At 45.9% G+C, this 17,813-nt stretch overlaps 1 protein-coding gene across 1 annotated transcript in view; it reads left to right on the top strand.

The window, feature by feature from the left end:
- itsn1 (intersectin 1 (SH3 domain protein)) overlaps positions 1 to 17,813 on the top strand; it is a gene marked incomplete at its 3' end in the record, with an annotated part of 59,512 nt that overhangs the window by 31,837 nt on the left and 9,862 nt on the right. Inside the window, 11 exon segments of the mRNA XM_083923547.1 lie at positions 617 to 864; positions 2,699 to 2,873; positions 4,532 to 4,618; positions 4,749 to 4,859; positions 4,861 to 4,898; positions 5,148 to 5,227; positions 5,340 to 5,512; positions 5,929 to 5,974; positions 6,425 to 6,546; positions 7,079 to 7,202; positions 7,955 to 8,149. Coding sequence (XP_083779673.1) covers positions 617 to 864; positions 2,699 to 2,873; positions 4,532 to 4,618; positions 4,749 to 4,859; positions 4,861 to 4,898; positions 5,148 to 5,227; positions 5,340 to 5,512; positions 5,929 to 5,974; positions 6,425 to 6,546; positions 7,079 to 7,202; positions 7,955 to 8,149 — 1,399 coding nt within the window.

The raw sequence follows: 17,813 nt of genomic DNA, 5'->3' as shown, positions 1-17,813 counted from the left end.
GGGCGCCCTTAAAGTCATCAAGTTAAGTTTGTTTTTCTCATTCGATTATTTTCTCATCTGTGATGTCACTTCCTGGAATTCAACTCTGACCTGCTGTCGTCGTTGCTGTTGTTGTTGTTGTCGTCGTCGTCGTCGTCGTTGTTGTTGTTGTTGTTGTTGTCGTCGTCGTCGTCGTCGTCGTCGTCATCGTTGTTGTTGTTGTTTAAATCTGCTCCACCATGAATCTGCACTCGCACGTCTTTAGCGATGATTGTCCCGCTGCTCAGTTTGCACGTCCTCGCCTCCTCTCCGCTCGTCTTCAGTCGCAGACACGCGACTTTAAAGAGCGTGCGTCTGCCAGCGCTGACTGTGGCGTCCCCGCCCACAGGACGCTTTAATGACGCTAGTTAGCCTGTTAGCACATTAGCTACACAACCTGGTTTCACTTTGATGTATAAGTTTGTTTCCATCTCAGAGCCGAGTGACTTCATCTGTTACATCCTCACTTCCTGTTTCTCTTCTCGTGCGCTGACCGAACGGCCAATCGCAGCCATTTCTCGAGGCGCCTCAGAAAATTAGTTTCAAAGCGAGCTCTCTCGCCAACGCTGTCTTAACCCCGCCCCCTCTGCTCTCACAGGTGGATGAATCCCAAACAGGTGAACCCGGCTGGCTGGGCGGAGAGCTCCGGGGTCGCACCGGGTGGTTTCCAGCCAATTACGCGGAGCGGATTCCCGACAGTGAAGCGCCGGTCAGCCTGCGTGCGACCGCCTCCGCCACACCCACCTCAGCCCAGCAGCAGCCGATGACCACGCCTCCCCCGGCGCCCGCACACACCTCGTCCTCCGCGTCCTCCGCCAACAGCAACTGGGCCGACTTCAGCACCACGTAAGTCCTGAACGCGTCAGTCCGGTGAAAACGGACCCAATGAAAAATGTTTTGGTTGATCAACAAAGGTCAGTGGGTCACGTTAGCGTCCAAGGATCAACACTCGCACAGGAAGTGAAAAGGGGGTGACGTGGTGGAGGGGTGGGGTCCTTGTGAGGGTGCGGGCAGCTGAGGTCTGGACTAACGTGAGTTTATGGAGGAGAGAGTCGCAGTAATCAAGCGAGAAGTGACAAGGCTGTGAACTATGGGGCGGCTGCGGCTTAGTGGGAGAGTGGGTCGTCCTCTATTCCTCTACCTCTCCCTCTTCCTCTTCCTCTCCCTCTTCCTCTACCTCTTCCTCTACCTCCTCCTCTTCCTCTACCTCTTCCTCTTCCTCTACCTCTTCCTCTTCCTCTTTCTCCTCCTCTTCCTCTATCTCTCCCTCTTCCTCTTCCTCTTTCTCCTCCTCTTCCTCTCCCTCCTCCTCTCCCTCTCCCTCTTCCTCTCCTTCTTCCTCTTCCTCTTCCTCTACCTCTTCCTCTTCCTCTACCTCTTTCTCTCCCTCTCCCTCTTCCTCTCCTTCTTCCTCTTCCTCTACCTCTTCCTCTCCCTCTACCTCTCCCTCTCCCTCTACCTCTTTCTCTCCCTCTTCCTCTTCCTATTCCTCTTCCTCTCCCTCTTCCTCTACCTCTCCCTTTTCCTCTCCCTCTACCTCTCCCTCCTCCTCTTCCTCTTCCTCTTCCTCTCCCTCTTCCTCTCCCTCTTCCTCTCCCTCTACCTCTTCTTCCTCCTCTTCCTCTAACTCTACCTCTTCCTCTCCTTCTTCCTCTACCTCTTCCTCTACCTCTTCCTCTCCCTCCTCCTCTTCCTCTACCTCTACCTCTCCTTCTTCCTCTACCTCTTCCTCTCCCTCTTCCTCTTCCTCTCCTTCTTCCTCTACCTCTACCTCTCCCTCCTCCTCTTCCTCTCCCTCTTCCTCTACCTCTCCCTCTTCCTCTTCCTCTACCTCTACCTCTTCCTCTTCCTCTCTCTTCCTCTCCCTCTTCCTCTCTCTTCCTCTACCTCTCCCTCTTCCTCTTGCTCTACCTCTCCCTCCTCCTCTTCCTCTACCTCTTCCTCTTCCTCTTTCTCCTCCTCTTCCTCTACCTCTCCCTCTTCCTCTCCCTCTTCCTCTACCTCTCCCTCCTCCTCTTCCTCTACCTCTTCCTCTTCCTCTCTCTTCCTCTCCCTCTTCCTCTTCCTCTCCCTCTACCTCTTCCTCTCTCTTCCTCTACCTCTTCCTCTCCCTCTTCCTCTTCCTCTTCCTCTCTCTTCCTCTCCCTCTTCCTCTATTCCTCCTCCTCTCCCTCCTCTTCCTCTCCTTCTTCCTCTCCCTCTTTCTCTTCCTCTTCCTCTCCCTCTTCCTCTACCTCCTCCTCTTCCTCTACCTCCTCCTCTCCCTCCTCTTCCTCTCCTTCTTCCTCTCCCTCTTTCTCTTCCTCTTCCTCTCCCTCTCCCTCTACCTCTACCTCTCTCTTCCTCTACCTCTACCTCTTCCTCTCCCTCTTCCTCATCCTCTACCTCTCCCTCTTTCTCTACCTCTTCCTCTCCCTATTCCTCTTCCTCTCCCTCTACCTCTTCCTCTCCCTCTTCCTCTTCCTCTACCTCTTCCTCTCCCTCATCCTCCTCCTCTTCCTCTCCCTCTTCCTCTTCCTCTCCCTCTTCCTAAAGAAGGTAAATGATGAAAAGGAGGGGCCCCAGGACGGCGCCCTGGGGCACGCCTAAAGTGACGGGGGAACGCTGGGTGCTGGTTCGAACCCAGTGCGGCGCTTCTCACGCGCGGCTCCTCCGTGTTTCTGTGTGTCTGTGTTTCCAGTTGGCCGTCCAACACCGCCAGCCAGTCCGACAGCGAGGGGTGGGACGCGTGGCCGACCTCCTCCACCAGTCAGAATCCTTCGCTCAGCGTTCCCTCGGCGCAGCTGCGACAACGCTCCGCCTTCACGCCTGCTACCATGACGACGGGCTCCTCCCCCTCTCCTGTGCTCGGACAGGTAACGAAACTTTGTACGACGTTTAGTTCAGGAACGGAAATTAGACGAATGTTCCTTAAACTGGGCTCAGGTACGGAGGAAGAAGCTGCTGAAGGAAACACATAAGTGACTAAAATATATAAAAAATTAAGGTTTTTATATATTTAATGTGATTTAAACTCATGTTTCTGTTTTAATCAGTTTATTTATTTACATTTGGATTCATTCTTCAGTGACTACAGTTTATTATTTTACTATTTAATGCTCCTTTAATATGAATTACGCAAATATATCATTTATAAATAAGAATAATTCACAATTAAATTAATTACTTAATTAAAAAATGTTGAAAATCATTTAAAAAATATTCATAAATTTAAAAAAATACTAAAAATAAAAATATAAAAGGGAAATTAAAAAATCCCTTTGAGATATTTATTTATGTTTAAGAACTGAAGTAATTTAATCAGTTGGTTAATTCAATTAATTAATTAAGGGCTAATAAATACATTTAAATAAATAATACATAAAAAACTACATGTTTAATTTAAAATGTATTTTAGAAAATAAAGTGGAATTAAAAGGAAAGTATTCATTCATTCTAAAAACAATTATAATGAATAAAAACACACGTTTGATTTAATTTAAATGTATTTTAGAAAATAAATGAAAATGGAAAATTAAAGAGAAAAATAAATCAAAAAATTACGTCACATTTTATAAATAAATTAACTTGTTCATTTATTTTTAATATTATTTTTCTACATTTTTACACGTTGCTGTTTTCATGGAGTCGTTTATTTATTTAGTTTGGGCAGCTTCGGTCCTCCGTACACAGACGGGTTCAGTTAGAAAGTCCGCTCCTCCTCCTCTCCCTCCTCCTCTTCGTCTTCCTCTCCCTCTTCCCCCTCCTCTTCCTCTTCTTCTTCTTCTTCCTCCTCCTCTTCGTCTTCCTCTCCCTCTTCCCCCTCCTCTTCCTCTTCTTCTTCTTCCTCCTCCTCTCCCTCTTCCTCTCCCTCTTCCTCTTCTGCTTCTTCTTCCTCTCCCTCTTCCTCCTCCTCTTCCTCTTCTTCTTCTTCCTCCTCCTCTCCCCTCCTCCTCTTCGTCTTCCTCTCCCTCTTCCCCCTCCTCCTCCCTCCTCCTCCTCCTCTCCCTCTCCTCTTCCTCCTCCTCTTCCTCTTCTTCTCTTCTTCCTCCTCTCCCTCTCCCTCTCCGTCTTCTTCCTCTACCTCCTCTCCCTCTCCTCTTCCTCCTCCTCTTCCTCCTCCTCCCCCTCTTCCTCTCCCTCTTCCCCCTCCTCTTCCTCTTCTTCTTCTTCTTCCTCCTCTCCCCTCTCCCTCTCCGTCTTCTTCCTCTACCTCCTCTCCCTCTCCCTCTTCCTCCTCCTCTTCCTCCTCCTCCCCCTCTTCCTCTCCCTCTTCCCTCCTCTCCATCTCCCTCTTCCTCCTCCTCTTCCTCTACCTCCTCCTCTCCCTCCTCCTCCTCCTCTTCCTCTCCCTCTTCCTCCTCCTCTCCCTCTCCCTCTTCCTCCTCCTCTTCCTCCTCTCCCTCTCCCTCTTCCTCTCCCTCTCCCCTCCTCCTCTTCCTCTCCATCTCCCTCTCCCTCCTCCTCCTCTTCCTCGCCGTCAGCCTCGCTCTTCGTCATGTGAGGTTGTGACGGTGGTCCTTGTGTTTGTCAGGGGGAGAAGGTGGAGGGTCTGCAGGCTCAGGCTCTGTACCCCTGGAGAGCCAAGAAGGACAACCACCTCAACTTCAACAAGAACGAGGTGCATGAGCTTTTATTCTGACGCACGTTTGATTCTGACTTCCTGGAGTTTCTCTGAACTGACGTTGTTGTTGTTGTCGTCGTTGTTGTTGTCGATGTCGTTGTCGTTGTTTTTGTTGTTGTGGGTGCAGATAATCACCGTGCTGGAGCAGCAGGACATGTGGTGGTTAGGTGAGCTGCAGACCGGACAGAGAGGCTGGTTCCCCAAAAGTTACGTCAAGCTCATCTCCGCCACCATGACGCCCACCTCCCGGCGCCGCAGCACGCAGCAAGAACACCAGGTGGGTTCGGTCGTGGAGGTCGGAGCACGCTCATCAAACCAGAGTCCAGTCTGACATGAGTTAGTGTTGCACCGTAAACCGATCCCAGCCGCTAACAACAATAACATTCTGCTAGTGTCGGTTGGGTGCGGCAGCCGTGACAGACGTGACCCTCCGTAGTTTGTTTATAAGCAGACGCATGCAGCGAGCGCGTAGAAGACGGCACGCCACACGCCAGTCATCTTTTTTTAACGTGCGTTTCTCTTCCAGTGAGTCTGGAGCATCAGACAGCCCGCCCAACGGGAAACGCCCCTCGCCATCCCCGACCAAACCCTCCGACTCTGGAGAAGGTAACACACAGACGCACACACACACACACACACACACACACACACACACACACACACAGACACAGACGTGGGTAACTTGTCCTTGACTCTGTGTGTGTGTGTGTGTGCACAGAGTACGTGGCCATGTACACCTACGAGAGCAGCGAACAGGGAGACCTGAGTTTCCAGCAGGGAGACGTCGTCATGGTGACCAGGAAAGAGGGCGACTGGTGGACGGGGACGGTCGGCGGCAAAACCGGCGTCTTCCCCTCCAACTACGTGAAACCACGAGACTCGTCCTCAGAGGTGTGTGCGTGTGTGTGTGTGTGTGTGTACCTCAGTGTGTGTGTGTGCGTGTGTGTGTGTGTGTCTGTGTGCGTGCGTGTGTGCGTGTGTGTGTGTGTGTACCTCAGTGCGTGTGTGTGTGTGTGTGTGTGTGTGTGTGTGTTTGTGTACCTCTGTGTGTGTGTGTGTGTGTGTGTGTGTGTGTGTGTGTGTGTGTGTGTGTGTGTGTGTGTGTGTGTGTGTGTGTGTGTGTGTGTGTGTGTGTGTGTGTGTGTGTGTGTGTGTGTGTGTGTGTGTGTGTGTGTGTGTGTGTGTGTGTGTGTGTGTGTGTGTGTGTGTGTGTGTGTGTGTGTGTGTCTGTGTGTCTGTGTACCTCAGTGCGTGTGTCTGTGTGTGTGTGTGTGTACATTTGTAACTGTTGCTTAAACTCTCTTCAGTCTCTGGGACCCGCGGGGAAGACGGGGAGCCTGGGAAAGAAACCAGGTGAGCTTTAAACTTTAATTGATAAATTGTGACATAAGTTGATATTTCTTATTATATTTCAGCTCACAAACACACAATAACTCGACGTTCTCATATTGTTAAACGTTAAATGCTAATAAAAAGACGTTGCCTTAGCGACGGGGGGAAATAAAGAAGAATAGAATAGAAATACTTTATTGATCCCTTAGGTTTAGCTGAGGAGCTGCTAACCGCTAACAATGAATGATGCAGCACCAATATAACTGATCACTGCGTGGGGACTTTACTTCCTGATTCCCAGGATGCACCGCGTCACTGTTGCCATGATCACAATAACACTCAAACATGGCTGAACTCCAGTGACAGAGCTGTGGATCTGTGGGGGCGTAACAGATCCACAGGTCTGTCGCCCGTTTCTCAAAGCAGAAGCGAGTGAATGCTGACGCTCCTCTTGTGTCTGTCCGTCTGCAGAGATCGCTCAGGTGATCGCCCCCTACAGCGCCACGGGAGCGGAGCAGCTGACGTTGGCGCCGGGTCAGCTCATCCTCATCCGGAAAAAGAACCCGGGGGGCTGGTGGGAGGGTGAGCTCCAGGTACACACGCACAAACTCTCAGACACGCAAATATAACACACACTTCCACCTCAACCTCAACCAGGGCCTGAAGCCAGTGAGGTCAGGAATCGTATATTTGAGATAAACGTAGAGAGAAAGAATCCTGAGGGCGCCCGCCCACGCTCCTAGACGTGGTACGGTTGCACTCACACTGGTCAAAGGAACCAGACTTTAGCTGTGAAATGTGCTGGGGCACGTTACGGAGGCACAGTGGGAGGGGGCCCTAAAATACATCAAATAAAAAGCGTGGAGATAAATGTGTCCATGGAACAAAATACCTTTTTAAGCAGATATCAAAGTAGTTCAGTGTTTGTGTGTGTGGAGTTTATTCAACAGGAAGTAGTTTTTCACTTTTCATAGATATCATAAATATTCATTCGTATCTGCAGTCGTTTGAATTTAGTGTCAAGATTTTGTTCATATCGTTGGATTATATGAGTCTTAAGTTATAATTCACTTCCATGAATGTGCTGTGAGGTGTGTTTAACATGCTGTGTGTTGATTGGTTCAGGCCCGGGGGAAGAAGCGTCAGATCGGCTGGTTTCCGGCCAATTACGTGAAGCTGCTCAGTCCAAGCACCAGCAAGACGACGCCTACAGAGCCCACCCCCCCGAAACTGGCTCCTGCCAACACAGGTACTAACACACACACACACACGGGTGGATGAGTGAACGGCTCCACCGGGCTCAGGTCCACGGGCCTGTGAGGTCAGGGGCACAAAACACCCTAAAATGACAACAAAGAGGCGAAATAACCATGAAAAGATGCTGAATGACTAAAAATAGATGCAAAACCACCACAAAAAGATGCAAAATGACTAAAAATAGATGCAAAACCACCACAAAAAGATGCAAAATGACTAAAAATAGATGCAAAACCAACACAAAAAGATGCAAAATGACTAAAAATAGAAGCAAAACCAGCACAAAAAGATGCAAAATGACTAAAAATAGATGCAAAACCAGCACAAAAAGATGCAAAATTACTAAAAATAGATGCAAAACCAGCACAAAAAGATGCAAAATGACTAAAAATAGATGCAAAACCAGCACAAAAAGATGCAAAATGACTAAAAATAGATGCAGAACCACCACAAAAAGATGCAAAATGACTCAAAATAGATGCAAAACCACCACAAAAAGATGCAAAATGACTCAAAATAGATGCAAAACCAGCACAAAAAGATGCAAAATGACTAAAAATAGATGCAAAACCAGCACAAAAAGATGCAAAATTACTAAAAAATAGATGCAAACCTCCACAAAAACTTAAATGACTGCAAACAGGCTAGATTTAAAGATGTTCGGATGCTAGAAAAGGAAACCATCCTTTCAAAATAAAAGAGGAGACATTGTGTGTAACTGACTTCCTGTCTCTGGTCCTGCAGCTGTGTGTCAGGTGATCGGCATGTACGACTACGTGGCGCAGAACGACGACGAGCTGGCCTTCCTGAAGGGTCAGGTGATCACGGTGCTCAACAAGGACGACTGTGATTGGTGGAAGGGCGAGCTCAACGGGAGGGAGGGGCTGTTTCCTAGCAACTACGTCAAACTCACCACGGACACCGACCCGAGCACGCAGTGTGAGTACACGCAAAACACACACAAACACACACACACTCACACTTAACCTCCACGTGAACACAACACTTTAACATGCCCTCAGTAGGAACACACACACACACACACACAAAAACACACACACACACGTCAGAGCCAGGTGTGGAGATGCTGTCCCTCTCTCAGTGTTTGACCTCTGACCTTTGACAATCCTTTGGGCCTCTTTGATAACCTCCCAGTCATGGTGTGTGTGTGTGTGTGTGTGTGTGTGTGTGTGTGTGTGTGTGTGTGTGTGTGTGTGTGTGTGTGTGTGTGTGTGTGTGTGTGTGTGTGTGTGTGTGTGTGTGTGTGTGTGTGTGTGTGTGTGTGTGTGTGTGTGTGTGTGTGTGTGTGTGTGTGTGTGTGTGTGTGTGTGTGTGTGTGTGTGTGTGTGTGTGTGTGTGTGTGTGTGCCCTGCATGTGTCCCTTCAGCATGATCCACCGTAGACTTAGAGTTTCTAGAGCTGAACCGTGATAAAAACATAATTCATCAGCGTCTAACGTGAACGACAGGTCTGTAAATACAGTTGTTAGTGTTTTACTTTTAAATAAAGACAAAATAGTAAAGTTTGTAACTGTAAAATGTTTGTTTGTAGTTGTATTATTCTATATTTATGTAACGAGCGCTCACACGTGTGTTTTCAGCTGTTAAAACTTTATTCTGCATTTTTAATTTCACCAAAACTTTTAGGTTTTTTATGTTTTGGTCTAAATTTTAAAAAGCAGGAACATGAGCTGATGAGTCTGAGCAACAACTTCTATCAGATTAAGATCGTTTCATATCAAGATATTGATTTATATCAATTATTCGTCTGTGTGAGAGATTTTTCTCCTGTGTGAATTTGATGAAATGTTTTTTCTGGTTTATTAACATTAGAAAAATTAACAGGGCGTAAAACGTTGCCAGAAAAGATGCAAAATGACTAAAAATAGATGCAAAAAGATGCAAAATGACTAAAAGTAGATGCAAAAAGATGCAAAATGACTAAAAGTAGATGCAAAAAGATGCAAAATGACTAAAAATAGATGCAAAACCAACACAAAAAGATGCAAAATGACTAAAAGTAGATGCAAAAAGATGCAAAATGACTAAAAGTAGATGCAAAAAAAATGCAAAATGAATAAAAATGGATGAAAACCAGCACAAAAAGATGCAAAATGACTAAAAATAGATGCAAAACCAGCACAAAAGATGCAAAATGACTAAAAATAGATGCAAAACCAGCACAAAAAGATGCAAAATGACTAAAAATAGATGCAAAACCAGCACAAAAAGATGCAAAATGACTAAAAATAGATGCAAAACCAGCACAAAAAGATGGAAAATGACTAAAAATAGATGCAAAACCAGCACAAAAAGATGCAAAATGACTAAAAATAGATGCAAAACCAGCACAAAAAGATGCAAAATGACTAAAAATAGATGCAAAACCACCACAAAAAGATGCAAAATGACTAAAAATAGATGCAAAACCAGCACAAAAAGATGCAAAATGACTAAAAATAGATGCAAAACCACCACAAAAAGATGCAAAATGACTAATAATAAATGCGTACATTCGCAGCTCGACCTTCAGTCTGCAGGTCGTTCAGTCCGTAAACGCCGTCCGCAGCTCTAGACGCTCCATCTCTACGCCGTAGGTTAGAGCACACCTCCACACGCGCTGTCTTGCTGCACGCTCCACCCACCTAGCACCCGATTGGTTGTTGTTGTTGTTGTTGTTGTTGTTGTTGTTTTGTTTAGTTGTTTTTGTTGATGTTGTTGTTGTCGTCCTCTCTCTAGGATCATATCATTACCCAGAACCCCCCTCTCCTCAAAGCCCTCAAAGAGACCCACTAGGCCACGCCCACTAGGCCACTCAACCAATGGGACAGCAGCAAGAGGTCATGGCGACTCTCCACCAATAGAAGCCAGAGACAGACACACAGACAGACAGACTGTAACGTTAAAACGCCCCGTGTGTGGCGAGCGCTCTGTCTATGCATGGCTCTGACTGGACCTGGCCCCGTTTATGTAACGGCTCCAAACGGAGGTCGATAGTCGTCGTCTTCTTCTTCTTCTTCTCTTCTCCTCCAGCTTTTCTTCTTCTCTTTCTCTTCTATCAGTCGGGAGGCGTTCAGAGGAGGAGGAGGAGGAGAGGAGGAGGAGGAGACGAGACTATTGAGCTCCTTTCTCCCCGATTGGACTGATGAACATGTTTTTGACTGTATACACACATTAACACACACACACACACACACACACACGCACACACACAGCCGTATGGCAGCGTGGTTCAGTGGATAGTGGGTCATTTTGTGGCTTTATGGGAGATCCCGTCATTAGAATCCGCTCATCCTTCCTGTTTCCCTTCTGATTTCTATTCTTTTAACCTCGCTCCCATTGGTCCAGCAGCGTCGCCCCCCCTCCCACACACACACACACACACACACTATCATCCCCTCACTAACCCCTCCCTTCCCACAGCTTCACAGAAAGACCCACTATCTGCTGGAGGACCAGTCTCAATAACGTTAGAGTCTCCTCAAAGCCAAAGACTCCTCCCTCCTCTTCCCTTCTTCTCTCAGACGGAGAGGAAACGCGGAACTATTGAGACGCGTCCCGCGAAGCATCCGAGCGCTCGGTCTCACCCCAGGACGCAGCTCCCTTCCCTTCTGTGGGTTCTTCCAACTACTTAAAGTCTGTTGAAGCAAAGTTCCCACTACGAGACTCTCAAAGTCGTCACTTCACACTGCGCCAACGTGTTGCTGACGTCGTCCAGACCCACGAAATAACGCGGTTTTCAACCTTTTACAGTGAATTTCTAGCGTAAAATCCTCCTCCAGGGTCTTTTTCTGCACCTTAATCCTCAGTAACCATGGAGACAGTTTTTATTAAGGTAGAAATCAGGAGAGATGCTAACAGCCGGACGTGGCTAACAGTGGTTAGCTCGGGGCAGCACGGTGAAGGCATTCAAAGGTCTTTTTTAACCACTAATGCTGCTGAAAATAACAGCAAACCTCTGCAGCAGCATGAGAAGAGTCCCTACACACACACACACACACACACACACACACACACACACACACACACACACACACACACACACACACACACACACACACACACAACAAAGCACCAATGGGCTCTTTCCACTGTAATGGACTTTACTATGAGAGGAGCTGGTGCAGGGGCCAGTAGGTAAGTCTTTAAAACACTCTTTAATAAACTCTGGCTTCACTAACTACGCTGTTGCTGCTTTGTTTTATGGTTAAAAATAAAAAAAGTCCAAACAAAATGAGCTTAAAGTGACCTGATGACATCACAAATGTCTTCAGTGTTTGGAAACTGTTGAAACACGGTGAAAAATGTCTTTAAATGTTTAGTTTTGTCCAAAAATATTCAGTTTAATGTGAAATCAAACAGAGAAAATCAGATATTTCCAGGTTTCAGAGGCTGAAAACAACATTTTCTGATGAAAACTAAAGAAAAAATGACTTCATAAATGAATTCATATGATTTTATATAAACAAAAATAACATTAAAACAAATATAGGCATCAATTAATAGATACAAATTTAAAAGAAAGTGCTTGAATGTGACTTACGCTAAAGCAGCTTTAACTAAAGTCACATTCAAACACTTTCCAAACATTTCCAGACTTTTCCACATCAAACCAAAGGAAGGAGCCCATTGCTGCTTTGTTGTGTGTAGGGACTCTTCTCATGCTGCTGCAGAGGTTTGCTGTTATTTTCAGCAGCATTAGTGGTTAAAAAAGACCTTTGAATGCCTTCACCGTGCTGCCCCGAGCTAACCACTGTTAGCCACGTCCGGCTGTTAGCATCTCTCCTGGATTTCTACCTAAATAAAAACTGTCTCCATGGTTACTGAGGATTAAAGTGCAGACAAAGACCCTGGAGGAGGATTTTACACCTGAACTTCACTTTAAAGCAAAGTTCCCACTCCGAGACTCTCAAAGTTGTGAGCTCGCTTCACGCTTCTCTAACTTGTCTTCACGCCGTCGTCGAGGCCGACCAACTGTGACGCTGTTTTAACACTTTCAGACCAAAGATTTGTGACGAGACGAGTTCAAACTTGAAGCTACTTGTAAATGTGCTCGTCTGCTCGGGCCGGACCAAATATTCAACTGTTCAGATATTCGTTTGTTAGCTTTTGGTTTATAGTTCTGTTTTTTTTAATAATACATTCCTTTAATAAAACAATGTTAGCTTCACAAAGACGAGCACGCAGACGGAAATCCACCTCACTGTCCGGAGCAATTACGTTAATTTGTTATTACAGTGAAACACGGCGGCGTCCGTCAGAGTCGCTTTCTACCCGCGTGGACTGATTCTGTAAAACATCACAACTGAAGTTATTTTCAGACGATTTAAAGATCAACATCGTCGTTTACGGACGTGCTAATAATTGCTGTTGATCGGTACGGATACGGTGAAACGACGCTGCATCATCTGCATAGAAACGAGTCTCTGCACTTCCGTTTCTAGTTGTGATGAAACGGAGAAAATACCGTTTCTCTCGTTCACTGCTTTGTTCTCGATGACGGCGCTCCCTCTCCTCGTTTACTCTCTAGCTCGCTCCGTCTCTTTGTCTTTCTCTGTCTCTCGTTGCGCCTCCGTCCAAAACTCGTTTCAGATCTGACGGTTTGTAAATGACTCGACCAGCAGACTTTGCTCAGAGCTGAAACAGGCGACGTGCCTTTCTTTGTAAAAACCAGCGGCTGGCGACGCGACGAGCTGAGGCGATGAAACATCAGCCGAGTTGAGACAAAACGGGTCCGTTCACGCCGCTGCAACGTTAGAAAACGGTTTCGTCTCGTCACAAATCTTCGGTCTGAACTGGGCTCTCGGGTCACGAACTCTGGGCGGTTTAAGGAAACTCGCCTAATAATGTCGGTACTTCCGAGTGTTTCTAACGATTCACGTAAAATCAAATAGTGCCAAATTTTGGCGTTCCTTCGAGACGCACAACAGCGTCTCTGCCCCAGTGACAAACGAGCTGGAGGTGTCGTAACGTGTTTGGGGGGGGGGGGGGGGGGTTAGCAAATAAGAAAATATCCTGAGTAAATAGGAAAAATAGGTTTGGAGTTATTTTTAAAACTGGAATGATATTTTTGTTATTACCGAGAAAACAAAGCGCCGCTGTGTGTCGGTAACGTGAACGCCATCCGACCCTAGAGCGCAATCTTAACGCTGTGAATTCAAACTAAATGTCACTATTTTGATAATAATTAATCAGTTTGAGTCATTTTTTATGTAAAAAATGCTCAAATTCTCTGATTCCAGCTTCTTCAATGTGAATATTTTCTCGTTTCTTTCTCATCTTTGAGTCGTTGACAAAACTTCTTGGGCTTTTGGGAAACGCTTATTGATTTTCTTTACGTCCAAAATAACGAATCGATAAGTCGAGCAAACGATCGTTTCCTGTCCGCCGGCGTCCTGCGCTCTCATTGGCTGTTGGAGTCTTGTTCCTCCGATCTTGGCGTTTTGTCGTCGAGCAGAAAATGGGGCCAAAGCGGCGTAGTGGGAACTTCCTCCTCGCGTAGAAGGGAGCGAGCGGCTGCGATGGGACTGTAGCTCAGCGCTGCGCATTAAAGCCATGCTAAGCATACTAGCTTAGCATTACTAGCTTAGCATACTAGCTAACCAAATGACACACAACATGGTACAGAGAGTTTAAAACACACACATCTGTCTTCACACTCAGTGACGATGCTTTTATCCGTTGTAGTTACACACTTTGAATATGTATTAACTGTTTTGTTGTTGTTGTTGTTGTTCACTTTTGTTTACATGTTTATGTTTTGTCTGTTGCTATGATGACGACATGCTGTCAGACCCGGACGATGGACAGATTTGGTACTAAACGATCCGTAGGGGTGGAACGGTTTGGCCGTCGTCTTTGAATCATTCCAGTGAGGAATATTTCGGCGTTTTGGGAGATTTTCAAAACCGTTTTTATGTCTGTCTGTAACATATGAAGCTAGGAGCTAATTAGCTTAGCGTAGCCTCGCTCAAAATAAATCTAAAACCCCTTTTAAAGCTTATAACCCACTGTAAAACTACAGCTTTTTATTGTTGCACGTTGCACAGATGTTTGTGTATCCTGGAGCTCTGGAAAGAGCCACATAAGCTTTTTCCCCCCTGTTTTATGCTAAGCTAAAGCTAAGCTAAGCTAATTGACTTCTGGCTCAGGCTCTATAATTGGTCGTGGCATTTTGGGAAATGCACTAATTTGCTTTCGCTATGAGAGAAAATAGAAAACACTCTCATGTATGATGCTAGCAGCTGATTAGCTTAGCCTATCATTAAAATAGAAGCATCAAAATTTGCCTAAACATCTTTTAAAGCTGTAAAACTGCAGCGTGTTGCTTTTATTTTTCAGTTTTTGCACAAATTAATAAACACAACGTGTTACTCAAGTGTTAGAGGTGTTTGTTTGTGTATTTTAGAGCTCTGAAGCTGCTTTTATGCTAAGCTAAGCTAATCACATCCTAAATCTAGCTCCATACTTAGTCTGGGCATTTTGGGAAATGCACTTATTTCCTTTCTAGATGAGAAAAACACTAAACCACTCTCATGTCTGTCTGTTAAGAATGATGCTATGTCCTGATTAGCTTAGCATCGCTAATCTGGAAGCACTTTCCTGACTCAAAATGCTCCGAAAACACCTTTAAAACCAGATTTTTTAAAGGTTTTTGTGTATTTAGGAGCTGTGAAAGCTGTTTTAATGCTAAGCTAATGGACTTCTAGCGTTGTATTTAACGCACAGACATGAGAAGTAAAATGTACATTTCCCAAAATGACAAACGGTTCCTTTTTTTAGTTGTGGCTCAATTTCACGAACTCGTGATATTTTTAAAGTACTTTGAGCTTTACCTCCGTGAACTTTCCGCACTGTGACGCACCTTTTTAGAAAGTGTTTCTCGCTCATCGTGAAGTCAACAGAAGAAAAGCGTCCGCGCCGCGAAACCTACTGTATCAAACCGTTTCACCCCCACGAGACGTTCCGCAGGAGATTCAGACCAAACGCACTAAAATCTGTTTGTAGCTGCGGTTTTTACTTTTCCCTCAAATCGGACAAATGCAGTTTGTTCCCGGTGAAGAACCGTCCGCACCGACAACTTTACATAGCTGTTGGTGTGGACGTCCTTAAAACTGCGCTGCTCCGGCTCCTCAAACATAATTTTTCATATTTTATCATTTTTACATTTTACATCATATCTCTGTACGACCGTTCATACTGTTACCACGGTTACCATAACAGCTCCATGTGTTCCCATAGCAACAGACGCGTGTTATCGTGGTTGCCATATCAGATTTGTATTGTTGTGTTTCTCTTTATGCAGACGACAGTATTGTGATTTTTAATGTTTACCCGCAAATTATTGAACTACGCAACTTTTTATACAACGAGCAATAGAGTTGGTATTATTATTATTATTATCATTATTATCATTATTCTTGGATCCCATTGGCTCTCCCAAGTGTCAGTATTGGAGGTGGAGGCCTCTGATTGGCCGATGAGTCGGAGACCGTCGGGTTCTCAAACAAACCTGAGGCTGGAGGCCCCAGTTTGGGTCGCGGAGCTGCAGCGATGGGTCGAATAATCGATTGGTTTAAAATATTAAGTTCATCTCCAGTTATTTACGTAATTAAATGACCAATAATGATTGTTTTTAATGAAAACAGCCGAACATTTGTGTGTTTCAAGCTTCTTAGATGTGAGAATTTGATGCTTTTCGTCATCAAACGTGAAAATAAAGTGAATTTTTGGATAAAAACAAACCGTTTAAAGAGCCGAGCGATGAGTTAATCATGATATATATCATATAATGTTTATATAAAGGTAATAAAGGTGATAAATCAGCAGAATCAACTCACAAACGTATTATTAATTCATTAAAACCCTGAATATAAGCTAAATAAAACACAATGAGTCCGTCCTTCACAGTGAAACTACGTCGTTTGTTCTGAGAGAGACGAGGAAATTAGAAAAATACAAAAACTGACCCAAAAAACTGCGACTTGACACGAACTTTAGTCGATATATTTGTCCACATTGGTCGCAACGAGACATACGTGAAGTTGTGTATCGTCCGACACCAGTGCATTAAAGAAATATACTTCTCTCCAGGCAGTTCATTAAATTAAATGTTGAATCTCTTGAACGATCAGAACAGCTCCATCTAGAGTCTCCAGATCGTCGTCCCAACAACAAAAAAGAAGTCCAGCAGTGGGGTTGCCAGGTTGGTCAGACCCGGCCCAGTAGCTCCAGGAGACCGGAGTCTGTTTGAGCCTGTTTGAACCCGTCCCCTCCAGAAAATCACAGCATCAAAACAAGGGTTAGAGGAGTTTGACTGACAGTTAGCGTTAGCCGTTAGCGTTAGCCGTTCCAGCTAAGTGCAGATGAAAGTGATGTTAGCATCCAGGAGCAGCGTAGCCATGTGGGCGTGCGTTTGAATGGCGTTCCTCTCCTTTCTCTCAGTCCATGGAGTGAATGCTCGGCCTATAGTGACTCTGGTTGTTGCCCGTCTCCGCTCACTCAGCTGCTGGGACAAAGAACGCCCCCTTCACTGAGGCTCCCAAGCAGCTGCAGGATCGGCTAACTCCATTTCACCCAGTGCCAGCCTACAGTAGCTGCACCCAACAACAGACAACCCTGGCAACCAGCCTACAGTAGCTGCACCCAACAACAGGCAATCCTGGCAACCATTTAAATTAAACAAATAAAATGACAATGGCCCAAAAAAAACATCAGCTCACAGAACTACAAACTTATTTTATTGACGAATCGATTAATCGACCGATCAGAGGAAACGTGCAGAGTAACGCCCGGGGCGTCCACAGAACCAGGACCAGGACCAGGACCAGGAGCAGGTTCTGGACTGAACCAGGAGCAGGTTCTGGACAGGTTCTGGTTCTGAGGGTCCGGCGGTCGACGCTCCTCTCAGCCGCAGTATTGTAGTTTAGAAGCAAAGACGCCACCTGGACCAGAGCGGCGCCACAGAGCCGAGTCGCTGTGACGACGTCTGCAGCTGTTCACTCACTGATACACTGCAGTTTAACTCACACACACACACACACACACACACACACACACACACACACACTCTGGTCCAGGCCTGTGTGTTGGTTCGTGTTGATGAGAATGAAGCGTGAATGAAGTTCAGGTGGAAACACGAAGGAAATCGAACGAACGAACGAGTGAAAAGTGCCGAATGTTCCAAACGTGTCCGGAGGTTTTTTATTGGTGGAGATTTTATTTTTGTTGTTTTGAATGAATCTGATTCGTCCTGATGATTAAATGCTCTGAGACAGACTCCAGGTGACTGGCCTCTTTACTCACACACACACACACACACACATGCAGACACACACGCACACAGACACATGCACACACGCAACCACACACACAGGCGCGCGCTCACACACACACACACATACAGACACACACACAGGCACGCACACACTCACACACACACACACATACACACACAGACACACAAACACAGGTCACACAGATTTGCATGCACACACACGCACACACATACACACACAGGTCACACACACACACACACACACACAGAAACACACAGACATACACACATACACATGCACACACACACACACACACACAGGTCACAC

The sequence above is a fragment of the Echiichthys vipera genome, assembly GCF_963691815.1.
Source record: "Echiichthys vipera genome assembly, chromosome: 11".
Lineage (NCBI taxonomy): Eukaryota > Metazoa > Chordata > Actinopteri > Perciformes > Trachinidae > Echiichthys > Echiichthys vipera.
The sequence above is the reverse complement of the archived record's forward strand: the minus strand, read 5'-3'. Positions and strand labels throughout refer to the sequence as shown.